This window comes from Zingiber officinale, chromosome 8B, assembly GCF_018446385.1.
Source record: "Zingiber officinale cultivar Zhangliang chromosome 8B, Zo_v1.1, whole genome shotgun sequence".
NCBI lineage: Eukaryota > Viridiplantae > Streptophyta > Magnoliopsida > Zingiberales > Zingiberaceae > Zingiber > Zingiber officinale.
Window position 1 is genome coordinate 18,810,848 of NC_056001.1, and position 24,904 is coordinate 18,835,751.

At 34.3% G+C, this 24,904-nt stretch overlaps 2 protein-coding genes across 3 annotated transcripts in view; one reads left to right on the top strand and one right to left on the bottom strand.

Annotated features, from left to right (window-relative positions):
• The first annotated feature begins 1,945 nt into the window (after nucleotides 1–1,945).
• LOC122015692 lies at nucleotides 1,946–11,496 on the top strand. 2 transcript variants are annotated; one of them, XM_042572707.1, is made up of 11 exons: nucleotides 1,946–2,172; nucleotides 5,386–5,479; nucleotides 5,566–5,670; nucleotides 5,832–5,909; nucleotides 6,938–6,993; nucleotides 7,702–7,759; nucleotides 9,527–9,652; nucleotides 9,909–10,004; nucleotides 10,102–10,173; nucleotides 10,710–10,802; nucleotides 11,300–11,496. In XM_042572707.1, exons 1-10 carry the CDS (start codon nucleotides 1,952–1,954, stop codon nucleotides 10,770–10,772), a joined length of 969 nt encoding a protein of 322 aa, XP_042428641.1. In that variant the 5' UTR covers nucleotides 1,946–1,951; the 3' UTR covers nucleotides 10,773–10,802; nucleotides 11,300–11,496. The 2 variants fall into 2 exon arrangements, with proteins under 2 accessions (XP_042428641.1, XP_042428640.1); XM_042572706.1 differs by lacking the exon at nucleotides 11,300–11,496 and having other exon boundaries at nucleotides 10,710–10,944.
• A 1,005-nt stretch (nucleotides 11,497–12,501) lies between these two features.
• Nucleotides 12,502–24,904, bottom strand: part of LOC122015733 (transportin MOS14-like) — a 28,132-nt gene continuing 15,729 nt past the window's right edge. Inside the window, exons 14-27 of the mRNA XM_042572751.1 lie at nucleotides 24,818–24,900; nucleotides 19,957–20,076; nucleotides 19,572–19,623; nucleotides 19,291–19,446; nucleotides 18,642–18,765; nucleotides 18,486–18,567; nucleotides 18,322–18,407; nucleotides 18,172–18,246; nucleotides 18,025–18,079; nucleotides 14,684–14,803; nucleotides 14,517–14,609; nucleotides 14,266–14,411; nucleotides 13,211–13,388; nucleotides 12,502–13,121 (exon numbers count right to left, since the gene is read on the bottom strand). Of these exons, the coding sequence (XP_042428685.1) occupies nucleotides 12,843–13,121; nucleotides 13,211–13,388; nucleotides 14,266–14,411; nucleotides 14,517–14,609; nucleotides 14,684–14,803; nucleotides 18,025–18,079; nucleotides 18,172–18,246; nucleotides 18,322–18,407; nucleotides 18,486–18,567; nucleotides 18,642–18,765; nucleotides 19,291–19,446; nucleotides 19,572–19,623; nucleotides 19,957–20,076; nucleotides 24,818–24,900 (1,649 nt within the window). The 3' untranslated portion in view covers nucleotides 12,502–12,842. The remainder of the gene's footprint in view (nucleotides 13,122–13,210; nucleotides 13,389–14,265; nucleotides 14,412–14,516; nucleotides 14,610–14,683; nucleotides 14,804–18,024; nucleotides 18,080–18,171; nucleotides 18,247–18,321; nucleotides 18,408–18,485; nucleotides 18,568–18,641; nucleotides 18,766–19,290; nucleotides 19,447–19,571; nucleotides 19,624–19,956; nucleotides 20,077–24,817; nucleotides 24,901–24,904) is intronic.

Genomic DNA, 24,904 nt, shown 5'->3' on the forward strand with positions numbered 1-24,904 from the left:
GGGGATTGGTTGACCAAACATCGATGATTCTTATAAAAGAGAGCTCGAGGTCCGAGACTGGTAGATCTGATTCTGGTTGATTCAAAGATCATCTCTGCAAAAGCTGCTCGTGTCACTGCTACTATAACTCGCAAGCAACTACATCATTCAAGTGCCGATCGAGCTTCGACTTTAACATACCGTCAGTATATTTTTAATTTATCACTTGCATTGTACTTAACTCAAGTAAGATAGTAGGTTGTTACTATCTTACTCATTTTTTTTGTACACACTACTTCGTTCTGAGGTTTTCGGGAAGAAGAGTTTTAGTGATTTGTCCATTGGTACGGTCAAGGATCGCGAGCCTTGGAGTAGGAGTCGACCTAGACTCCAAACCAAGTAATCGAATCTGTTCTCTACTTTTCCACTGCACGACTCTGTTTTAAACAAGTAAAAAAAAGTTTTAAAAGCACGATATTCACCTCCCTCTATCGCACTCGTTCGATCCTACAGTATCCTTCGGGGAGATAGTGCCGCTGATACAAGACTTGGTAAACGAACAGATCGTACGACGGAAACTTCTACTGTCTTGTTAGGGATATACATGCCCTGTTAAGGTGTGGTGTCAGAGGCACTGTCTTGAAACGTCCTTTCATAGGCTAAATTGGAGAACGTGCTCACGTCGCGAGAGAAGTGCTCACGTCGCACACTAGGGCACTATATAAAGGGGGTTCATACATTGACGAAGGTACGCGTTATTCACTATTCACACCTGTGTCTACTGTTGCTCCATCCTTTTTCCTCTTTCCTCTTTCCGATGACTGACTTGAGCGTCGAAAGACCAATATCGGGGACCCCTTCCCTGGCTCGTCACTGACGTTTCTTGTGTTACAGAGTAGGGCGGAGTCTACATCCAGTCAACGCGGTAGCCACATCTCCAACTTACCATCTTTATAATTTTCAGACAGAATCATTAATATTTCCATACCTTCAATCGTACATTATAAGTTTCTTTTGTTAACAAATCAAATCAAATTAGTTCGGCTTACTTAAATGTGCATCAAGTGAAATGAATTAGATCAAGCTTATATTAGCCAATATTTATCTGAAAAGAAATTAAACTCTATAAAAGGAATACATATTTATTAGAAGGACAAAGTGTTTGTTTCCTACTATAATCTGGCTTGCTATCGAAAGGAAAATAATATATACTGACCAGTGATTTCATTGGAAGCTGTATCAAACAAAGTTTTAATCTAGTTGGTCTCTTTGATTTTGAACAAGTATTAGACATCTAATTTTCATTTTGTCATTGTAACCTACTATTTTATATAAAATATTAATTCTTGTTTCTTCTTGATATGTTTTATTTTGTCACTATAACAAACTTTCTGATCTTTCTTAGTTGATTTCTCTATCAAGTGCTCTTTCCAACTTATTCTCACTTGTGGATCCTCTTGTGCTTTCCCAGCCTGAGAAGCAGATCGCGACGATTGCGACAAGATATCAGCTTCGAAGAGCTTTGGATTTTTGCCTAGCTAGAGCAACAATTTATCTTATATTTCTCTGTAATTTCAGAACTTGTTCAAGATTCGTGGCTTTGGTTTAGCAAATATTATTTGATAGAGAAAAATTGAATGATTTTTACTTGTCACGAATGACTATTTCATCTAATCTAAAAATTTGTCTATCAGTCTTGGATTGTCGCAATTTTTTTAGGGTTTTAGTAGAGCAATTTCCCCCTGTTCTTAATTAAGTTTTAATTAAATTTTAGTTTACCAATAAAATATATTATATAATTATAAAATTCACAACTAAATTCCTAACTAATCACTAACACGTGGTTTAAGTGATGAATGCATTTTCATTCAAATAAATTTTGTATAAAATTTGATTATCTGCCAGGGTTTAGAGGTGCTGTTGAGATATTTTAAAATTAAAGGACCTTAGCCGTTAAATCACGTCAGAATTTATGGAGGGCAAATTGCATTGCTCTGATTTACCTACATCGCCCCTTCCAACTTCCCACCCCAGGAATCGCAGGACGCCAGGGACAGTTCAAAACCCTAGCCTCCGCTCCGTCGTCTTGCGTATGGCCACCGCGACCGTCCTGCGATGCTCTACGTTTCGCCAAACCTGCCACAGGAGTGCCACCGTGGTTTCGGCGGCTCCAATAGGTTCCCCCTTCATCAGGTAAGCTGGGTGGAGGCGAACCTTTGCAAGTTCCAAGTTTTCTGCTTGATTGCGGTTAATTCTATGTACTTGATGTTCCACATCACCGCCCTGCGGTTCTTGGACGTCGTTGTTATGCTTGGTTGATTCGACTTTTTGGATAACGTTGTCTATGGTTCTTATTGGAAATCCAGTTTTTGAATTCGGTAGCGGTATGATACAGATATGAAAGGAAGATTAATCCGATGATCCCTTGAATTACCCATTAAATGGAGAATTGGTTTTCTTTTTTCTTCCTAGAATAAGTTATCTTCTTTATTTTATCCAGAATCTTCTTTAAAATAAGCCATTTTGCTTCAGACGAAAAACTTTCTTGGATGCCTTCTATTAATCGGGCTCTGGGTCTCTTTTGCATCGAGCAAATTAAGGTTGAACCCTTCGAAGTGGTCATCCTATTTTCTCGTACATTTTTTGGTAATTTTTTGGAGTTCTCGGTCAGCTAAGACTTTAGTTCCTACTAACTGCTGATTGTCTTTGCTGCTTCTATTCTTATATGCCACAACCTCTCCAAGGTCATCGCCACCTATGGATTCTACAGCTATCTCCATTTTTTTTTTCTGGAAAATTACTGAACCACATAGTTTAAGTTTCATATTACCCAAATCACGTAGGCAATTTTGAAAATACCCAAATTGCGTACCCGATACCAATTTTGCCTCTCCGCTTGTTCGCTTTCGCTCTACAAATCGATTGCTACATTGTAACAATCGATTATGTAAAGTTTTGTGACCATGAACAAAAACTTTAATCGATTGCTACACTGTAGCAATCGATTAAAAACTTTTTTTAAAAAAAAAGATTAAAAAGTCTTCTATGATAAAAAATTTGTTGTTCTCAATACGGTGTATCAAATTGATGTTTGATGACGTGAATTTAATGAGGAGAACTATACAAGCACATAGGACCTTGTTACGTGTCATTTCAAGCTCTCTAGGTCCATTAGCCAGTTCTGTCAAAATTGGCTACGGACCTAGAGAGTTCGAAATGATATGGAACCAGCTCCTATGTGTTTATATAGTTCTCTTGGTTATATCCATGCTCTCGAAATCATTTCAACACGTCATATTGCGAGTAACAATTTTTTAAACACAAATTGGGCTTTTTAATTGATTACTACAATGTAGTAAATATTTGGTAAAGTTATGTGATTATGAATAGTAATTTTAATCGATTGTTATAGTGTAGCAATCGATTAAACTACTTTTTTTAATAAAAAAAGGATTAAAAAGCCTTCTATGATCAAAAATACGTTGCTCTCAATACGATGTATCTAATTGATGTTTGAGGGCATAGATATAATCACTAGAAATAGACGAGCACATATGTTTGAGGACATGAATATAATCAGAAGAACTAGACGAGCACATATGACTTTATTACATGTCATTCTGAGCTCTCTAGGTCTATCAGCCACTTTCAAGCCACTTTTGATCGAAATTGGCTGATGGATCTAAGAGTTCGGAATGACATGGAATAAGATCATATGTGCTTGTCTAATTCTCCTGATTATAGTCATGTCCTCAATCATCAATTCGATACACCATATTGCGAATTTTTTTATCTTAGAAGTTTTTTTAATTTTTTTTTAAAAAAAGTTTTAAATTGATTGTTACAGTGTAGTAATCGATTAAAGTTATTGTTCATGATCATAGAACTTTATCTAATCGATTTAGAAAGTCTTATTTGCATTTCAAAATTTATTGCTCTCAATATGGCATATAAAAAAAATGTTTGAGGGCATGGATATATGCCCCTTTTTTTTATTGTCACCTTACCACTTTTTGGCCTTGTACGATCCTCTAAAGTTGCCTTTCATGTCAAGACATGTTGCTCCTCCACTACCATCATTGCTAGACTTCATCCATTGCTACTAGTGGACTACGATGGTCAACACCGTATGCCATGATTTCTCCTGTTCGAGAGACTACCTTTCTATGATAAAATGCTTTAAGAAAAAAATTACCATTCAAAGAATTTGAGAATGATTCTAATTCAACTTCATAAAAAAATTGATTCCAACACTATCACAATGGGTTTAATCTAGATGAAAGGTGGGCAGTTGTTTGAAACCAAAATTGTGGAACTTAAAACTTCTTAGCAATAACCATCCTAGCATTTGTAGAAGTCCCAAACAACCAACAACTCAAACTCAAGCCCTCAAATGAATGACACACCAAAGCAAGGGATGATGGTTTATGGGTCATGACATTTCCAACAAAAACAATAAAAGAATCCGTCAGGAAGATCATAACAACATCTTTCCTTTGATGTTGCCGGAATTGGAATTCCCTCTTTGGAAAAACAAAAACCATGCCAAGTGGATTTAAGAGTTTAAAGTTTTTATGCTTCCATCGCAATCTATGATCTCAAGGTGGAGATAACCTTTATGAACATCAATAGAATTTGTTCACCATATCATGGGGATCTATGATGGGAGAAATTTGTTGATGGTCTTCTCGTCTATTTAGTGCTTAAATAATGAAGAGTTAACACAAGTGATGATCCTACTAACAAATGATCTTAAATGAACTCCTGACACCCTGACCATTGCTACAATGTGAAGATTTGATGTGAGATATAATCTTCCACTCACTTGATCTGAAGTAAGTCTCCATCTCCCACATCTTCTTAAAGAAGACTCGATCAAGTCATTCTTCTCTCATCAATGTTTCAAAGAGATGCCATGGCAACTGCATCTATTGGATAGAGACTCAGCGATGTCTAGTGGTCTGCAACAACAAGAATCCTACGCAAGCCACAAATAGTAGAATGGAAAAAACTCATAAATTTATTGTTAGTCAATCTTGTATACTAGGTTGTTTCAACAGGCACTAAGAAAGTAGGATAAGAAAAGAATTAATTTAAATCCCCTTCAATCAGAGTTTCAATTGAATTTTTTTACCTAAATTAATTTTATTTCTTATCACTAAATAAGCCTTTTAAAAAAAAAAGGATTTAGTTGTTTTATTGTGGAGAAGGCAAACTATTGGATGTATAGGAATAATCGGTCTGTTTTGTGTTAATCAAATTAATGAAATAATAGTCTTGGACATTTAGATGTCAACTCTCTGATCTCTCCTTTCTTCTTCCATCTTTCAGTTTAAATTCTCCCTGAAATAGGACTTGTGTTCTTATCGTAGTGATCCACCATTTTGTTTTCTGTCAATGGGGCAGGTTCTTTAGGAAGCCAATGAGTAAATTAGTAGTGTGTATGGCTTCATCAACTTCAGGGAGTACATATGGGAGCAGTGATGAAAACCCATATGAGGTAGCATATATCCTTTTCCATCATTATTTTCTTTAATGAAATTATTTGTTTTATTGTTTTTTCCTTTGGCTTGTATTCTGTTGTAGGTTATTGGTGTTAGTTCAATAGAAGGATTTGATACCATAAAGGTGGCATATACAAGAAAGCGCAAGGATGCTGAGAAAAAGGGAGACGAAGCATATGTTGCCAAGGCAGGTTATTACTAGTTACTTTGACAATAGTTGTAAGCGTTTTATGCCCACTGGGTCTGTTTTTGTAGCTATTTATCTTGTGTTTGTTGCTTGCATTTATTCGCTTAGCTCTTTTTTTTTATTGAGCTTATATGATAATGATTGGTTATTTGTTGTATCAGTTAGAAAAAGCATATGATAGGATCATGATGTCACAATTACAGAACAGGAAGCAAGGTTTGACATTTGGATCATTTAAGGTTAACACTCTTTGACAACTTATTTTCACATTTTCTTCATTTTTCATTGTGCAGAATTGGCCCAATAGTTAAGATATTTGAGCATTGCTTTAATTGATCTTTCTAGTTTGCAATAATGTAACTAAATGGAATAATTATAATCAATATACTGACAGTATGTTATGAATATATCCATTGAACACTTGTTCTTTTGTGTACTTTTAACTGTGAACAGTTTTCTTGTTGTGTATTTTAACTGTGATTGGTATTTCTGAAGGTTATATATTTACACCCATGCTATACCTGATGAAATTTTAGCACGAAGCATATAACAATGGAAATAGCATGAGAATACTCAAGGACATGACAGGATAAATAACATCTGTGGGTTGTATAAGTTAGGAGGAGCTTATTTGGCACTTAGTTTTTCAGATGATACAAATGTTTTACCTTCCAAGTATATGTATGTGATATTTTGCCATTTTTAGGTGTAGTGACATTCTAATGCCTGTTTTAGTCATATAAATTGTTGTCTCACATTTTTTATTGTGTATACATGGGAGGGAAGATCACAGATGAACCGAGACATTGATTGGTGGAGAGATATAAAACTGAAGAGAAGGGAAAGTAGAAAAAAATGATTGTCCTTGTGTTTACTTGTAGGGACAGAAAAGGAAAGGAACTTAGAATGAATGAAAAAATATTACCTGTGCAAAATTTGCAATTGTAACATTTGGAGCATTTTATTCTTTTTCATATGTTTATTTCCCTACTCATTCTTTGAGCCTTAATGATACCAGCGGATTGTTTTTTACATGTAATTTTCTTGTTTTTGAATGTACTAAAAGGTGGGATCATTTTGACTCATTATCTTTCTATTTTATATATGTATTTAATGAAGGCACAACCAGCAATTATTTTTTCCATCTTAATTTCTTTTAAAATTCTGGCTGATTTTGATATTTGAGAATAGTTGTTGTTAATACAGTTTTGTTCTTGTTTTAGTCATCCATTGAAAACTTTTTTCTTGTCATTATTCCCTAATTCAGGTGTCAAAGGATATCAAGTATGCTGATAAACAGCCCATAGTACCATGGGGACCAAGGTACTCTCTTAGATTATGCATAGTAAATGGTATATGCTTTCTTTTTATTCTAATATGGTTCAAGGATCTTGCTCGATTGAGAAAATTTTTCATTTTGCAAGGACCCTATTTCTATTTCCAATGAAAGGAGCAATCTGATAGAAATTTCAGGTTCCTTGCTCTTGTGATATTGAGGATATATAAATTTTTATACAAATAGTTTCAGTTCACTTAACTTCATAGACTGGTTTGAACTATTGAATCATTCCTCATCTCTCTCTCTCTCTCTCTCTCTCTCCAGAGAACTTTTATTTTATATTTGGTCAAATGAGGTGTATTATTGATTCAACGAAGGAAGAGCAATCTCATAAACATTGTTTCCTTTTTTTTTTCATAAACTATTGGCTATTTTACAGATTAGTTCAGCACGCATGACTGCGTAGATATGGGCTGTGAGACCACTATTGAATTACATCTCATCATTTGGTGGTCGTATATAGATTCACTCTGGACTAGTAACATATTATGATCGTCTGATGACATTGTACTATGACTCTCCTACTTGTATACTGTGTTGCTATTCTGCTTATAAATGATTCACATTTCTGTCTCTTAAAATGGGAATAATGCAGATATGCATCTTTTGTTAAGTTGTACTTCTCTCTCTTGTACTTTGATGCCTATTTGCTTATTGTTGGTGTATCTAATCTATGATGCTTCTGTTTGCAGGTACTCCAAATCTACTGTTAAGGATATGCGCATCAATATAGCTATCTCTGCAGTCTTTGTAAGATTAAGAATACTCTCAAACTCCTGAATTTAAATATTCTGATGTTTTTACCATAAGAGACTCTTTCATGTTACTACTTGGTTGGTGACCTTAAGATTTAGTGCCTACTAAACCGAGAAGGAACTTCTTTGAAGTGTCTAATATTTTATAATATCAAAGTAGAATTCTTATAAAATATTAGATCTCTTTATGTCTGTGTGGTAAATAATAATATGATTTGTTTCAAATAACTTGCAATATCAGCTTGGACTCTAGAAAGCGAAAGCAACAGTAACAAATTGGGTCAAATAGCTGAGCCTGATGTGGTTTGGTGCGATTTACACTTCAGTGGAGTAGAAACATTTCCATATTCATAGAGGGAGCTTGGTTGGAACAAGGTGGCAATGCATTTTGATTTTTTATGTTAGTAAGATTTTGCTTCACTCAAGCTGTTCAGTTAAAAAAAAAAAAAGCAGAAAGAAGGGAATTTCCAGAACATCGGTTTGAATTGAAACACTAATCTTCCCTTCTTTTGACACCAACATAAACTCATTTTCTTTCTCTGCTCTCTCTTTAGAGTGCCATAATTCTTCTTCAATGCTTGCTGTTATCATAAATTCAAATTTTCTTCCTTCTGTTCATCCTCGATTAAACCTTAATTTTCTTCCTCCCTCTATTGTAGAACCCACCTCCACTTCTCCTTTCTTCCACCATCATAAAAGCACAGTATCAGCTATATTTTACCCTTCTCGATGAATAGTTTTAATTTAAAGAAAAAGGTGAGAATGTAGTTGCTAAAAGGAGTAGTTTGGTTAAAAAATGATGGCATCATCCTTTTGGATTTTGTGTATTATTTAAGATGAGATTAGATATAATAATCTGTCGTTCCTAACATCCCATTCTCTTGGAGTAAAATGATCGACAATTAGCCTCCTACAGTTTTTTTTTCTCTTGGAGTAAATGAATAGAACTCTAATCTCACTTATTTCTGTAAGATTTTTCTTCATCAATTGTAACATTGAAAAAAATGGACTAGTACCCTTTGTACCATTTCCAGTGTCTTTTCTCTCAAGTAGATGTCAGAGCTTTAATCAATTCCTATCTGTCATCTTCATCTCTCATCCAATATTAATTCCTGGTTTCAAGAGTTAATATTGTGACCCTACTGTATTTTTTTTTTCATCCTACAACCTCTCACAAACTTGTTCATCCTTACAAACATCATAATACATGCATATAGAACCTCAAATCTTCATGATGGTTCACGTATGGTTCTTGTATTCAGGTCCTCAGCCCTCAGGGCATAGCCGAGTTAAGTTATCACATGACATGTTTGTAAAATCGTATTCAGGTCCTCAATAAAATAACTTACTCATACAATATGACATTCTCATAGATGATTTTCCCAATTCCTGAATGCTTGCTTTCCATGAATTATGCCAAACCTTTTATGTATCTATTCAGAAAATCACATCAACTATCACAATTTCATCATGGGTATATGTCCTAGGGATCATGTGATTTGATATCTTTGCTCCTATACAGTGTAGTGGGGTGTTAGGTGAGGCATGATATATTCACTGTTTCTGCACCTAGATAACTAATATCTTGGTGAGAATGGATAATAATAGGAGTTATGATCTCTGTTCTTATGTATCAGATGTGATCTTCTCTAGTACTTTGAAGATAATTATGCTCTTGAACAGATGACGATGGATATCTTTTGATTCATATTATAGGAACCATAAAGAAAGTAAATTGGTTCTTTTTATATTTCTTTTGCAGAGTATCTGGGCGCTGATCCAACAGAATGCTGAATGGAAACCATTGCAATTTCTAGCTTTTGTTTTCTTCTACAGAATATTTGAGAAGTTGAAAGGGTTTGAACCTACAGTATCGCCCACACTAAATGTGAGTCATATTTAGATGCACCTCTTGGAAGTAAACTTCAAAGTAATCAAACTGCCGTTTTAGTTATGAATTTTGGTAATGGAGAACAAAGGTAAAGTAATGGAGAACATATTTCCATAAGTACTATATTCTTTATTCTTTTAACTTCTTTTTTCTTTCTGTTTTGATGTTAAGTAAGAAATTATATTTTGGTGGAATTCTTTTGAAATAATGAGGAACCAGTAAGTTGTAGTCATATAGTTGCACTTGGCTGCAGGAATATGGCGAGGATGAAGGTAAGGGACTGCGCATGGGAAAACGGATACTTCGTTCCCTCCTATTGGTTTTTGGATGTATTGCCATGTCATCCTTGGTATGACAAAAAGGGGGAAATGATTCTTTAGCAGATTCACTCTTTTTCATCTTGATTTCATACAATTCATTTTGTTTATTCCACCATTTTCTTACAGGGATACACTGGACTTCTTAACCTCATTGAGTTTTTCGGCCGTTCTATTCCTTTGTTTATCTATAACAACCAGGTATTGTATTTCCACGACGACATTGTTTCTGTGATTGTCAGCTAGGCTGGTTTATCGGGTTTATATAAATTATGCAACTTATCTTTTAAATTTTACCTCCATAAGGCACACCCTTGCTGCAAGTGGTTCCTTCATTGACAATATCTGGGTACAATACAAGTAATCTCGATACAGTAATTTAACGACACTGATGCGTGCCATTTTGGAATAATGCACAGTGTTCTTGAAGATTATCTAGCCAGTTTCTCCAGAAGATCATCACTTTTAAGACACTGAAAATGTACAAGAACACCAAGTTTTAGTAGAAATGAGCACCATCGACACCTGTTTTAGGTTGTTAGTTGCTTTAATAAACTATACCTATTTCACTGACTATTACATGCGTGTATGTGTTTTTTTTTTATCGAGGCTTTACTGCAATTTCATTTAGTTTTTAAGTCAAACTTGCTTATTGTATTTCAGTTAGAAGGAAGAGGAAGAAAGATTGCACATTCGTATGCTTAACATGATTGATTGGTCCTCCTTCTAATTTGCAGGAGTCATTTGTTACCCTAACAACTGCGATCACACTCTATATCATGGCGTCATACTATCGTTGATCCATAGCTTTGTGCGTCTCCGGTTTTGAGGTAGGATTTTGCCACAAGTGCGTGAGAGTTATGTACTCAATTTTACTGAGGTTTATCTATGCAATATGATTATTACTTACTGAATTTGTATTGAGTGTATAATTTTTTTTAATTTTACAATAAAGAATTAAAATGTTAGCTCTGTGCCAAGAGTTTGTCGTAATGGTGATGTGCTTATGACTACGATGGCAATCCATAACCATTAAAGAGATGTTATAAAACTAAAATAAAATGGAAAAAAAAAATAGAGAGATTAGCGAATGATAAAATTTTAGGAATGAGTATTGAGTATCAGAATGTGAGAATTGAAAGTTGAGAGTGAAAGTTATAGCATGTTCAGATGAGAACTTTTTTAGATTTATTTAGTAATTTTGGGGAAAGTTTGGCTGAAAAACTAGCTCAGTTCGATCATAAGAAGAAAGCTAGGTTTGTCACAAAATTTGATGGGTTTTGTTGGACTCAATCCATTTCATATTTGGACCTGTCTGTTACTGCAGGGGGAAACTTATAAACGATTGAAGATGGCGACTTGCCAAGGAAAGATAATGAATGGACGACCATATCCATAAGAAAGATTTCTTATTGGAATTCATTAAAGTTCCTGTAAAATGCAATTAGTAGCACATTATTCATCTGACATTCCTAATAGCAAAAGCAGTATAAAAAGAGATGCCCACGTATAGCAAACACACAGCGACAAAATCATTTGGCTACTAACATTATGTGATGTAAATAATAATAATAATGGTAATGGTGCTCCTCTATTATCCATGAAAATAAATCATGATATCGAAAATAAATCATGATATCGAAGGGCATGTTTGGTTCATAGTTATAACTAAATCAATTTGGTATTTGATTAATTTTTTTAATAAATTAAATTATTAATATTAATATATAATAATATAAATAAATAAAATTAGATAATATTTCCTTTTTTATTTTATAATCTGTTTAAATAATTTACTAAAGTTTTACTTATAATTTGTTTTAATTTAATAAAATTTTAATTAAAATAGAAACGTTTTAATTAAAATAGTAAAGTTAAAAAAAAAAAAAACGTTGGTTCTTCTTCCTCCCGTTGCCAACCGCTGTGGACTGCCTTCGCTACCCACCATCCGCTGCCACCACAGGAGATCTGCTGCCATCTTCGGCAACACGTGCTGCTATCCATCGACTACCGCCAGCCGCTTGCTGCCACCATCCGACAATTTACTGCCACCTCCGGCGACACCTGCTGCCACCCACCGACCCCGGCCGACACCTATTGCTGCTGCCTACAGCCACCTCCGTGCTCTGGTCAGCTTGCATCAAGGGTAATTTCAAAAAAAATATTCCTTAACTTCAAAAATCGAGAAAAACCAAAGCAACAGAAGGTATTCAGATTTTAGGTTAGATGTCCCAATTGATGATGTGTACTGACGTTTCAGAATCGAGGAAAACTTCGAAATCCAAACAAACCTCGAACCAAACACATGGTAGTCATGGATAACCATAAACGGATAACCAAAGTTATCCGCAATAACCCCGAATCAAACACGTCCTACCAGAATAAATCTCAAGAGATTCAATCTTTACTTATGTAATAAAATTCTATCATCCGAATACCAACTCAACTATCAACTACATCCATAGGGGCATTCGGCTACTAACATCATGTCTGCATGGGAGAGGTAGACATACAGCGTTGGCTTAATTCGCTTAATTCACACAGAAAAATGGATGATTCACATTAGTGTATAAGAACATATACATGAAAAATGTTGTTGCATCACACAATGATTTGTCTATATCTAAAATATCAACGGATACGAGCAAATGTACATTGAACATAAATACTGCTAGAAAATTTACAGTTCGCTAAACGAGCTGCTCCTTTATGAAAAGGAAAAGGAGACGACTCAAGATTGGATAAGCTCATTTATACTCGCACAGAAGAATCAAAATCTCTTACCATAATCACACAGCAATAAGGATCACGTAGCTTCAGTATCCATATTTGTAGAAGAATAAGATGGAATTGGGATCTCATTTGAGAATCTAGGACACAGTTGTAAAGTTCAAGTCGAGTGGTCTTAGAGCTCCTTGGACGATATCTTGAACTGCCCTATTGCGACGGCAAACATCTGAAAGCTCTTCAAGTGTGTTGGCAAGGGCAGAACTATCTGATCCAGATGCAACTTCTGATAGAGTTTTCAGAAAACTTGAACATTCAGCCTCTGTGAGCGCTGTATGGGGAACAAGTGATATGCTCTCTTTTGCCCACACTAACACCTTGACACCGTATGTCCTAGTTAAGGACAACAGTACATATGTAACCTGTGTAAGAGAGCACGGAAGAAAAAATACAACCTTAGCAAAACTGTTGATTATAATTTCTCTCCAAATGAACTACACAGCAATTATACCTCCTCCAATCGAGAAGATGGAAGCGCTCCAGCTAAAGATGCAATTAAAATACGGGTAAGAGTAGCACCACGAGGAACTAAAATATTATTGATTATAGGGCGGTAGACTTCTCCAGCAGAGGAGTTTGCAAGATCAAAGACATCTGACAAAAAGTTCAATATGGACTTGCAAGCATCCCTGGAAATCAAAGCAAATAAATTAGAGAAATTTGATTACTTCCTCAAAGAAAACAAAGCGCAAAGTTGTCTTTCATCATCACATGACCTTTCCAGCATCTTAGTCGTATAATTATACAAAATTTTGAGGTATTTTTTTATCACATAAACAAATGCAAAACAATTTCACCCATCCCCTGCCAGTTCTTTTTGCTCAACTTCTAATTTTCATTGTCGGAAATCATCTCAAAATGGCATACAAAAAACAAAAATGGGTCCCCACTTATACGAATATTATGATACATGAGAAGCCTATGGGTGAGGAGTATTTCACCTAGAGTTATCTAATCAGCTTGCCTCTTACAACACCATATCCTTTCATATTTGTTTTAATTATATTCCACAAATGACCAAGAAACTACAATACACTCGTCCACAATATTTAACCTTACTGCTTCTAGTCTTTTAACCATTTTGTACTGCTTTGCTTTCTTTTTTTGTGAGAGTACGACAATCATTATATACAGTAAACGAGACTGATTTGGGAACTAGAAGGCAAAATGATAAATATTGAAAGTAGAAAAAAGCTTCATTGACTGATCAAATGAAAGCATCCTTAAAAGAACATGTTTTGTGCGTACAACTTGGAAGGGTTTGTAAATGGTATAATAGGACTCTTTAATTGAAAGGGCAATGTGATTTTGTAGCACTCATCAGTTTTGCATCCTTGCAAGTTTCTAAGAAATTAGAGAACCAGAATTGAGAAATTCCACTTTGCACATCAAGCTTCAGCTCTATGGACTATGGTCAATTAAGACATATATCCTTCTTTAAGATAACACTAGATAATGAGAATTGAGTTAAAAAAAAACTCACATATACGAGGAAGCACATATTACCTGTGTTGTATAGTGATTCCAATCATCGAGCAGTCAATCAGCGATAAAAATGAAGAAGAAGGGACAAACAAATCTGGGCAATATCGTATGCATCTTGAAGCTAACAAAAAACAGTCATCTGCAATGTCTGGTCTAGCAGTGAAGTCCTACACGTAAACCAAGGACAATTTTAGCATATTAAATCATTAGATAGAAGAACGAAATAACCTTGGAAGTGTCTAATAATAAAAGGTAATCAAAACAACTAATACCTGTATCGTCCTGAGAAGCTTGGTTGTATGTATAAAAAGGGCCTCAATTAAACTTCTAAGATAATTAGCACAAGAGGGATCTGATCCAAACATCTGTAAGTAAATACAAACATAAGTAGAGAAAACAGGAAGTGAACAACATATAGTGCCAGGCAAAAAAAAAAAACCTTTATGACTTCACTTGATAAATAAAGGAAGCAAGATTGATTATGTTGTTGATACAAGAGTTGGACCTCTTCCAGCATAGAACCTATGGTAATCACCATAAATCTTCCACAGGTTCGCACCTTCAAGACAGGAAAAGCTTAATTATCAGACAAGATGAAAATGATAGGTACTAGGATACACCAACAGCAAACCTACAACCAACAATAACAGTTACAAATTTAGTGTACAGAGTATAAATGGAATAAAAAATATTAAAATTATTAATTCCTTGACAAGTTTGTGATAGGATTGCTGAACAAGCTAGAGGGAAGTGAATAGCTTCAGGTCCTTGCTTGGTTAGTTGTTAGTTGCACAGCAAATACATGAACAAATAACAATATGAAATAAACACAGTTAATACTTTTCTTTTTATATGGTTGCGAACCCTTGGTTTCTATTCCACGGTCTATGAGTAGTTCGATGAGTCATCACCCAAATCCCACTATCTTTCTCCTTTCCTTTCCGGAGGTGGGAAAACCATCGCTTGTACTAAGAACAAGAAGACAAAATCTTGTACGTAAAACAATAACAATACAATTTTAAAAAAAAAACAAATATCGAACTGTTATCAACCTTCACTTAAGCTTTTTGATTTTTGTTCACAAAACTTAGCATGATCCCTTTGCCGCTTTATTTTATAACGTTCAAGTTCAGCCTGCAATTTGTTGTTCAACTTCAGCCCAATCAGCTGTTACATTATTGTAATGCAGCTTTCCAAACCATATATGGTCTTCCCCCTCTTCCGTACTCACATACCGTTGCCATCTCATCGACTTTTCTTGCGGGCAGTGTCACCAGCACAAGATTATTGTAACGCATGCATCGTGCAAACTGTTAATGTTGTGCATTCTTCTGTGCCAAAGAAATTGTGGACATGGAAGCCCATTTGTATTGTGAAAACACGCAACACACTGTGGTAGTGGAGGGCGATAAATGGCAATGAACATTGAAAAACTTTCAAGGGTCAATAGGCTTTCGCGTACATGATACCAATTTGAAAAAGAAGGGAAAACCTTTAATCCTGTTAGAGTCTAAATAAATTGAAGCTAGACCAACAAATAAATACGAGGAACAAAAAACACTAACAAAGAAAATCAACTGCAGCTCACTACAATAATCACAAAATTTTCAACCTTCAAAATTGTTTAGGCGTTCAAAAGGAAACAAAAGGCCCAGGACATTTAAGCTGGTAACTATTAATTAATAATGTCTCTTATTGAGTCTTTTATGTATGAATTCTTATCTACATCATCAACATAATTACTTAAAAATGATTAGGAATAAGAATGATAGTATAATAGTTGTGCTAAAATTCCTGTACTCCATTCACACTATCTACTTGAGGGGAGGAGTGGGGGAAGAAAAGAGGAGCATTGGGGATAGATTTTATTCATTCTATTTATTTAAAAGGAGAGAAAATAAAATGGGAAAAAAATGATATATCCTAACAATTTTGTCATTGACAAGAAATGCAAGGTTTAATCAATCTTTTTAACACTTCTTTCTGCCCACTTTTAGAAGGAATAAAGAGTGAGAAAGAGATCCAAATACTTCCTTTCTTTTATTTTTATTGTTCCATGAAATAGACAAGGGAAACAATTGTTTTCCCTCTTTCTCTCCCTCTATTTGTTTTCCCTGTTCCCTTCTAAGCTGGTGCAGGGTTGGAGATCTATGCACGGAGATCTATGTCCATGTCAAATGCGTGTTATAGTGCTGACTAGAAAACAAAAGCAACAGCTTTGCTTGGCTGCAATGTAAATCTTGAGGAGATTGGCAGCAGAAAGTACAAGGTGGAGCCAGATCTAGCAGGACGTCAAGAGTGTTTAACAATGGGGATGAGTTCAGGTGGGTAACGTGGGCTGTTGCAGCTCCAGCATAGAGTTGCCTGAGTGCCATTAAAGGATGGTGCCATCCAGCAGCCTCCTCTGGGAGTGGGAGGATTCACCATCTGTGGGAGTAGGCCTCAAATTCGTATGGTGGAAGAAGTTAAACAAGTAGGGGAAATGTGATGCAGCCCCCTGCACACATGCACAGCAGAGTTAGCCGAGATAATGGAGGTACCATGGCATGTGAATGTGAATGAAGAATGGCACCAAGACAGAGGGGAGAGGGAAGGTCATATCCATTACATCAACCCTATAATCTCCCCCTTAAGGAAAAAAGAAAACCAAAAACCAGATAAGACTGGCTCTAATATTAGTTGAGAAGAAAAGAATTAAATTGATTTAAAGAAGGGAAATACCACACCATATAAAAGCATCAAACAAAAAAAATTAATATTCCAAGAAGCATTGTGAAAATACTTGTTCTAGAAAAACTCATACTGGACATTTCAGTAACCATCCCTTTTTTGAATAAGACAAATATTGGGTTGTACAATAATTATAATAATTAATTGTTGTGTAAAAATGTTGGAGGTGAATTTTGTAAATTCAAATATTGGGTTGTACAACTTTCATAAAAATTAATTGTTCAAACATTTGAAGTTTATTAAAAAGTGACAAAATTGGGAGGTGAAATTTGATACTTGTCACTCTTCCCATCAGGATCAATATAAAGTAGGACGATTTAATGCCTAATTCTTGATTCAAGTTTATATTTAACTTCATCATTCAATAATTTCTCTTATTGTTCTCCTTTATGTTTTTTCCAATTTATTTTTAATTTGATTTAGATGATTTGTCCTATATGATCCCAAGAAGCATTGTGAAAATACTTATTCTAGAAAAATTCATATTGGACATTTCAGTAACCATCCTTTTTGAATAAGACAAATATTGGGTTGTACAATGATTGTAAAAAATAATTGTTGACACAAAAATGTTGGATGTAAATTATGTAAATTCAAATATGGGTTGTACAACTTTCATAAAAATTAATTGTTCAAACATTTGAAGATTCTTAAAAAGTGAAAAAATTGGGAGGTGAAACTTGGTACTTGCCAATCTTCTCATGAGGATCAATATAAAGTAGAAGGGCAATTTAATGCCTAATTCAGAATTAAAGTTTATGATTTAACTTCATTATTCAATAATTTCTCTTATTGTTCTCCTTTATGTTTTTTCCAATTTATTTTCAATTTGATTTAGATGATTCCTCCGATCTGATCCCATCATCATTATCCAATCTCAATACAACATATTATAACCCTTTATTTGTCCAACTATTTTCAAATTTTAGCCATCAGAGTCTTGATCTGCATCTCACATATGGCATATGCAACCATATAATCCCAGTAAAATGATCGATTATGAGGATATCTATTCTTGCAAAACCAAAATCTGAGTTATAAAATACTCACAGCATATTTACAGGCCCGGCATAAAGACTCCATTGTTCTCAAGTCCCAGCCACGACTGTACCAAAAATGATGAGGATTAGCTTCTAGAGATAGGGCTACAAAATATGTTGTCTACGTAATAGAAGTTAGCTAGGTACTGGTCCTTACTTATCAAAGATAGATTTCAAAATTGGCCAAAAGCGGTTGATGGCTTCAGCTACAATTTCCGGAAGAGTAACATTCCTGAAAAGTTGACTTGATGAAACATAAACCACTCTGAATATGACCAGTAACACAAACAAGATTAGCAACCAATACCTGAAAATGCATGCTAGTCTGTCAATATGAATTGTAAGATGACGTGCTGGTACCTCATTCATCAATTCTCCTTGATTGATGAACTCCTGATTGTAACAGGAAGCAGAAGTTAGCAGCAGAAGAATCCTTAAATTAAATATCAACAAATACAGATTAATACCAACTTGTAAAGGAGTAATAATTGGCACGCAAACCAACTCCAATGCTTTCTTGGCATGATCAAGTGGAAGTTCCTTGATAACCACGCTGTAATATGATCACTGTTAAAACAAGCAGGATCTTGAACTATAATAAACAATATACTTGAAAAGGTGAAGAACCTCAATGCTTCAACCAAATGCATAGAATCATCAGAAGAAACTTTGTATCCTCCGTCTCCGCTAACAGCAATATGGTAAATATGGAAAAGGCCATCCAATGATCCAACAAATTTATTGCTACAATCTGGACCAAAAGCAATCATCAAAAAGGAATAAAGAATAACAAAAGAAAAATATTTCTGTATATAGGACTGGCACCTAGAGCCATTAGCTCAGTGGAATAGAGGGGGACCAAAAGCTAAACCAATATGAATAGGTTCCAATAAATGTATGTTCAACTATATTCGTGATATGTCAACTATCAGGTCTGCTGAAAATAAAGTTAAAGCATTCCAAAATAGGAAGTGATAGCTAATTAGTTGGTTATAATTGTAGTTATGGTGTAGAGGTAGAAATGATGAAAAAGTGAATTCATCAAATATACACTGTTTCTATCAAAACAAACAATAGTAAATAAAGGGCAGCCTCGTGCACAAAACTCCTGCATGCGGGGTCCCAGGGAAGGTTGTACATAGTCTTACCTGTTTTTTGCAAGAAGCTGTTTTCCGGATTCGAACCCGTGACCTTTTGGTCACAAAGCAACAACTTTACCGTTGCGCCAAGGCTCCCCTTCGAAAATAGTAAATAAGTGACATAAATGATATACTACCTTCACATATATACTTAAATGCAACAGCAGCAGCTGCTGCACAATCCTCTGACGCACTCATTCCTTTAGTCAGAATACCAACTAGTGGTGGCAATATTGATAATTCAACTGGAGCCACATCAATCCATTTTGAATATGCTCCAACAGTAGAACAAACTGAACAAATAAAAAATTTAAATTAGAAAAAAAAAAAAAGAGAATATAAACTCCATGAAGCATACTAGCATGCTTTTAAAATAATTTAACCAAGATGTGTAATGACAAGTATGTTGGCGTGTTACCTGTCAGTAGCAAATGTGATTCACAAGGAAGTTTTGGAAGCAGTGTCATAATCTGGAAAACACAAAAAATTTGATTAAAAGTATTTAATCAAATCTAGCTACAAAACAACATTAGAGTTAGATGATCAGTTATGCCATTCACACACCAAGTTTGATCATGTATTTGCCCAAGAAAATCATACATTCCTATATAGTACAAAAAAACTCAGAATTTTAAACATGCTACATCACGCAAGAAACGATGGTAAGACTTTGTAAGGTGCAGAGAGTATCAGGAAAAAATTAACTCAATTATCTTTTATCCAACAAGAACATTTATTTTAAAAATTAGCAAAGCCAGATATTAACAGAACCATTACTGGCTAGCCTAAATTTGAGGCTCTACCTGGGGCAACACTTCTGCTTCCTGAGTTGAGACTGACTTGGCTACTGCTTGTATACAGAATAGAGCAGCCTCCACTGGACGCCAATTGAAGCTATCCTCATTTCTGTGACTTCCAACAGCCTAAAACAGAAGCAAGTAACAACAAATTCAAAGGTTTAACTCAGAAAAACAATAATTTAAAAGTCACTAATCAAATGCATTTAATTTTAATGAAAGCCATTTACATCCTTAACAGCAACATTCAGAACAGTGAAATAACAACTTTAATGCAATTTACTGGCAGTATCGTATGGTACATACAGTACAAGACAGGATGTGATGCCGGACAAGATATCGACTATCTTGTGGCTGACAAGAAGACGGAATTGAGGAGAAGACAAGAAGAGGAACCTCCAAAAACAAAGAGAAACCCGTCGTTTGCAAAAAAAAAAGGGAAACTTTGTTAATAATAGAAGATGAAGTCTCGCACATCTAAACAGATGGTTTATACAGACTCTAGACCCTAAGACTAATAAAGGAAAGAAATCCTAATATATGAACCTCAATTCCTATTTTGTAAAGAAAGAAAAAAGATCTTTCCATAAAAGAAACTTTCTTAACAGAAATCAAAATTACCAAAACAGGATGTTGATATAGACAAACCTTAACCCATATATACAAGAAATACCAAAATAACCCTAAATACCATAAAAATGAAAATTACCAAAAATAGTAAAAATATGTTCGGAGGCTTGGATGAGGGTTTAAACGGTGGATTTTAGGCCCGAAACATGAAGGTTACAGTTTCGAGTAACAAATGTAGTTCTCTGAATTCTACATTCGTGGCCACTAACATAACCTGATTCTGAGTCCCGAGTCAAAAGTTATACTCATTTAAAGTTCAAGAGGTCATATTGAATTGGTCCTGCATCAGGATGGTACCAAATCGATAGGTACATTCTAAAATTAGCTTTTATTCATGACAAATCATTTTAAATATTTTTTTCTCAGTATGGGTGATATACAGCAGTGCTGGATTGCTGATCCAGTGGATCCTCAGGATCACCATCAAACTGAAATCTTATGCACGGTTACTAGCTTAGCTTGTGGACCTCATTCTTAATCAAGACTCCAGGTGATCATTGATAAAGATGATTACATATGAAGACAAAATCTGGTTCGCCATCAGTTACAATCTAATGATAACAAGACAGCCGAGTGACAGACATTAAAAGGAATAAGGCAGACAGCTTAGGGAACAATAATTCATGCACAACTCTGATGCAGCACTAAGAACCAAGAATTAATTCACCAAGACACAATATTTATTGAAGGGTTAAAAGATTAATATAGCAAAAACTTTTATTAAAAGGTTAATAGATTAATACAACAAATCCCTTAGATGATTCTTAAATTTAGCGCATTGTTTCTAGTATAGCATCCACAATCCGTATTGAAATCTAGCATCCATTGGCTTTCCATACTTAGTCATCAACAAGCAACACTGAAGAGAGCAGTCATGCAAAAGTTTTGGTACTTGATCACAATGGTACCATTTCAATATTGTACCATGTCGTTCATGTATAATTTTGCAACTTTAGAATTATAATTAAATAATATATATATCCATCCAATCTAATTATAGTTACAACTTATAATATCATATTACGACTTAAATAACTTGTATAAAGTTATAATTATCCAACTATATAACATAATTAATAAGTTCTATAGTATATCTTTAAAAAACCTTATATAAATAAATAAATTATTTTTTATTTAGCTATATGATTATAAAGTTATAAAAGTTAATATAATTAGTAACTTATGTAAAATTATAATTCTAGAGTATAATCATTAATTTTTTATAAAAAAATTCATTATTATTATATATAGTATATGGCTTATAGTTTATAAATGAAGATATAAATTATAATTATATGGTTATGTAATTATAAGCACATGAAATTATAAAGCTATATAATCAAATGGGTTCCCTTCACTCATTCTAACATCCTTATTGCGACACTGCTGAGGTCGTGAAAATAAGTTCCATCTCAAAATCATGATCTAAATTTAATGTGACTCCTCACTTGATAGCTCCTCCGAGCTCACCTATCTGATTTCTCCATGATCTAACAAGATGGCACATCTGCATCTTGTGCTTGCTGCAGATTTCTCAACCTCTTTTGATATGCTTCCCTCTTACGCACAATAACCAAATTTATAGCCTCTTCTCGCCTTTCTTTCTCCTCCCCATGATTGGGTAAGATCCTTTATTCCAACCATCTAGGTGATCTTTAGAATAGTGATTAATATAGACATTTTAAAACCAGTGGAAAAGGATTCAATAAGTAAAATCCATTTGAATTTATCTCATCATGCTTAGCATTTTGACTATTACAACTATCACATGCTTTTTCACATTATCATATGCTTAATGACAAAAAATCAATTAAATTAACTATAATCTTATTTTTAAAAGTAAAAAATGCAAAGAAATTATACTTGAGAACCAAAACTACATCATTCTAGTTGAGAACCAAAAACTGCTACAGAATAATTTTTAAACCATAAACAATCCAATGAAAAAACAAATATCATTATGGAAAAAAGAAATACACAAATCATTATTATTTGTCATAGACTGTTATTTACTCAAAATAAAATGGTTAACAAATACATGATTTCTCACAAGATTAACATATAAAATAATGAGATCGGAAAAATTAGGAGGTCCTATAAACAGAAAGAAGAAAAAGAGGCATTTGGAAAATTGCATACGTTCATAAGTTCACATAAGCATACATATTAGGTACAACATTTGCCTAGAAAACTGTGATGATCCTAATATAGTTGGCTGATGCCTTCTTGTGTGGTCAATTTCATTAATAGTGTACATATCATGTTTTGAAATCTCGTATCATGTCAATTAACATACCGTGTCAATACTCGGCAAGCTTCAGCATGTGTTACGAAAAATTCAAGTAACAATTGTTATTCTTTTATAACCTATTTCTTTAAAATTATAGTCTAATTTATTATCAAATTGCTATAGTCTCATTTATTTTTAAAAATAAAGAACATTTTAGAAAAAAAAAAACTAATATAAATTCTTTAGCAAGAGAAAGGATTCAGAATAGCTTCTCCTTTGTGGCAACCCAAAAACAACTCTGCATAACTCATGAACATCTTTCAACGAAGGAGCTTCTTCATGCTCTATGATGAGTCAGTACAACTCTATAACAACCACAGAGCGACTTGAGAAACAATGCTGCATGAAATGCACAACTTGCAATATAGTTTCATCTAGGGATTGAAATGTTGTTTCATGCCGGGCGACACGGACGGTTTTTACCATTCTGCTGGGGAAGCGAAACCGGCACCCCACGCTCGACAGTTTCGAGCACGCGTCGCGAGCAGCAGGCGTCCCGAATGCGTCTCCGGGCGCTTCCAATGTCAGAGGTGTCATCGGACGCCTTCGGTGCCACCAGAAGCGTAGCAGGACGCTTCCGCTAAAAGAATCGCCGGACACTTCCAGTGCCGCCGGAGGCGTCGTGGACACTTCCGGTGCCGCCGGATGCCTTCGGCAGTGGGGCGCGTCGCGGGTGCGTCACGGGCACTCGGGCACGATACAAAATTAGTATAATTCAAACAATTCTCATTATCACTTAAGTGTGATATTTTAAAGAGGTTTTCATAAATCCTAATTAAATTATCTCAATAAAATATAAAAATTATATTTAAAATTTTAAAAAATAATAATAAATTTTATTAAATGATATTCTGAAATTGTTTTTAAGTTTTAAATTTTATTTAAAAATTCTAAAAAATTAAAAAAATATATAAAAATTCTAATAAATTAAATTTATATTCTGATATATTTTTAATTATTTTATATTTTTTACCGTTTTAATATTTAATTGATATATTAATATTTTTTATTATTTTAAATATATATTATTTAAATTAATAATTAATTGAATGAATAAATAGTTCATTTAATTACACTGTATACCTAAGTAAAATGTTACAAGAATCAATATTTTCACACTCATTTTAGTATTAGCAAGGTAACATATTATGATCTATTAATTTTAATTCGAATTATTGATAGATTATTTTTTTTATAAAAACTATATTTAATTATTTTTTCTAACAATATTAAGTTATTTAATAATGAAGAACATATTAAAATCAATATATGACTTATTTTTAAATTATACACAATAAATATATTTATCTAATAATTACTATATATAAATAAAAAAAATACCGAAACCGTATCGGCATGGCACATACGATGCCGAAACCGTATCATTCCAGTGGGACCGAAACTTCGGCACAGATCAAAATTTTAAACCTTCGTTTCATCAGCTTACAAACAACTCGATAAGGACAAAGTAAGCGCATCAAATGTCTTCTTCAACCAGTTCTACGAGGACTCGACTAAGGAGCTGTAAAGTAACTCCCAAATTGTCTACCTTTATTTTTCTTCATCTCACCCCTTTTTCAATTTCTAACTCACCAATGCAACCATGTGTATGCACTTCGGCATGACCAAAACCATCTCATTAAGGTAGCCACTACAGCCACTAAAACTCAGCTCAAAAGAAAATTTAAACCTTGGCATATATCAGCATTTTTTATCAAAATAGTAACAGTGGACGAACAATCAATTTGTATCGAGATGCTCTAAACGAGGATGTATTACATAGAATAAACAATTAGAAAAGGCTAGACCTTGGTTCAATGAAACATAGTAAAAAAGTAAATATAATGAAATTTCTGTAGAGTATATCAGAAGAGAGATGGTTACATAGTTATAAACATCTAAGATGCACAAGCCAGGTAGGAATAAAGCAAAGGGAAACAGAATCACCTGAACTAGCTTTGTGAATAGAAGCTTAAGTGTCTGCTCACCTCCCAAAATGACTGTAGCATCAACTAGTACATCACTAACAACTAA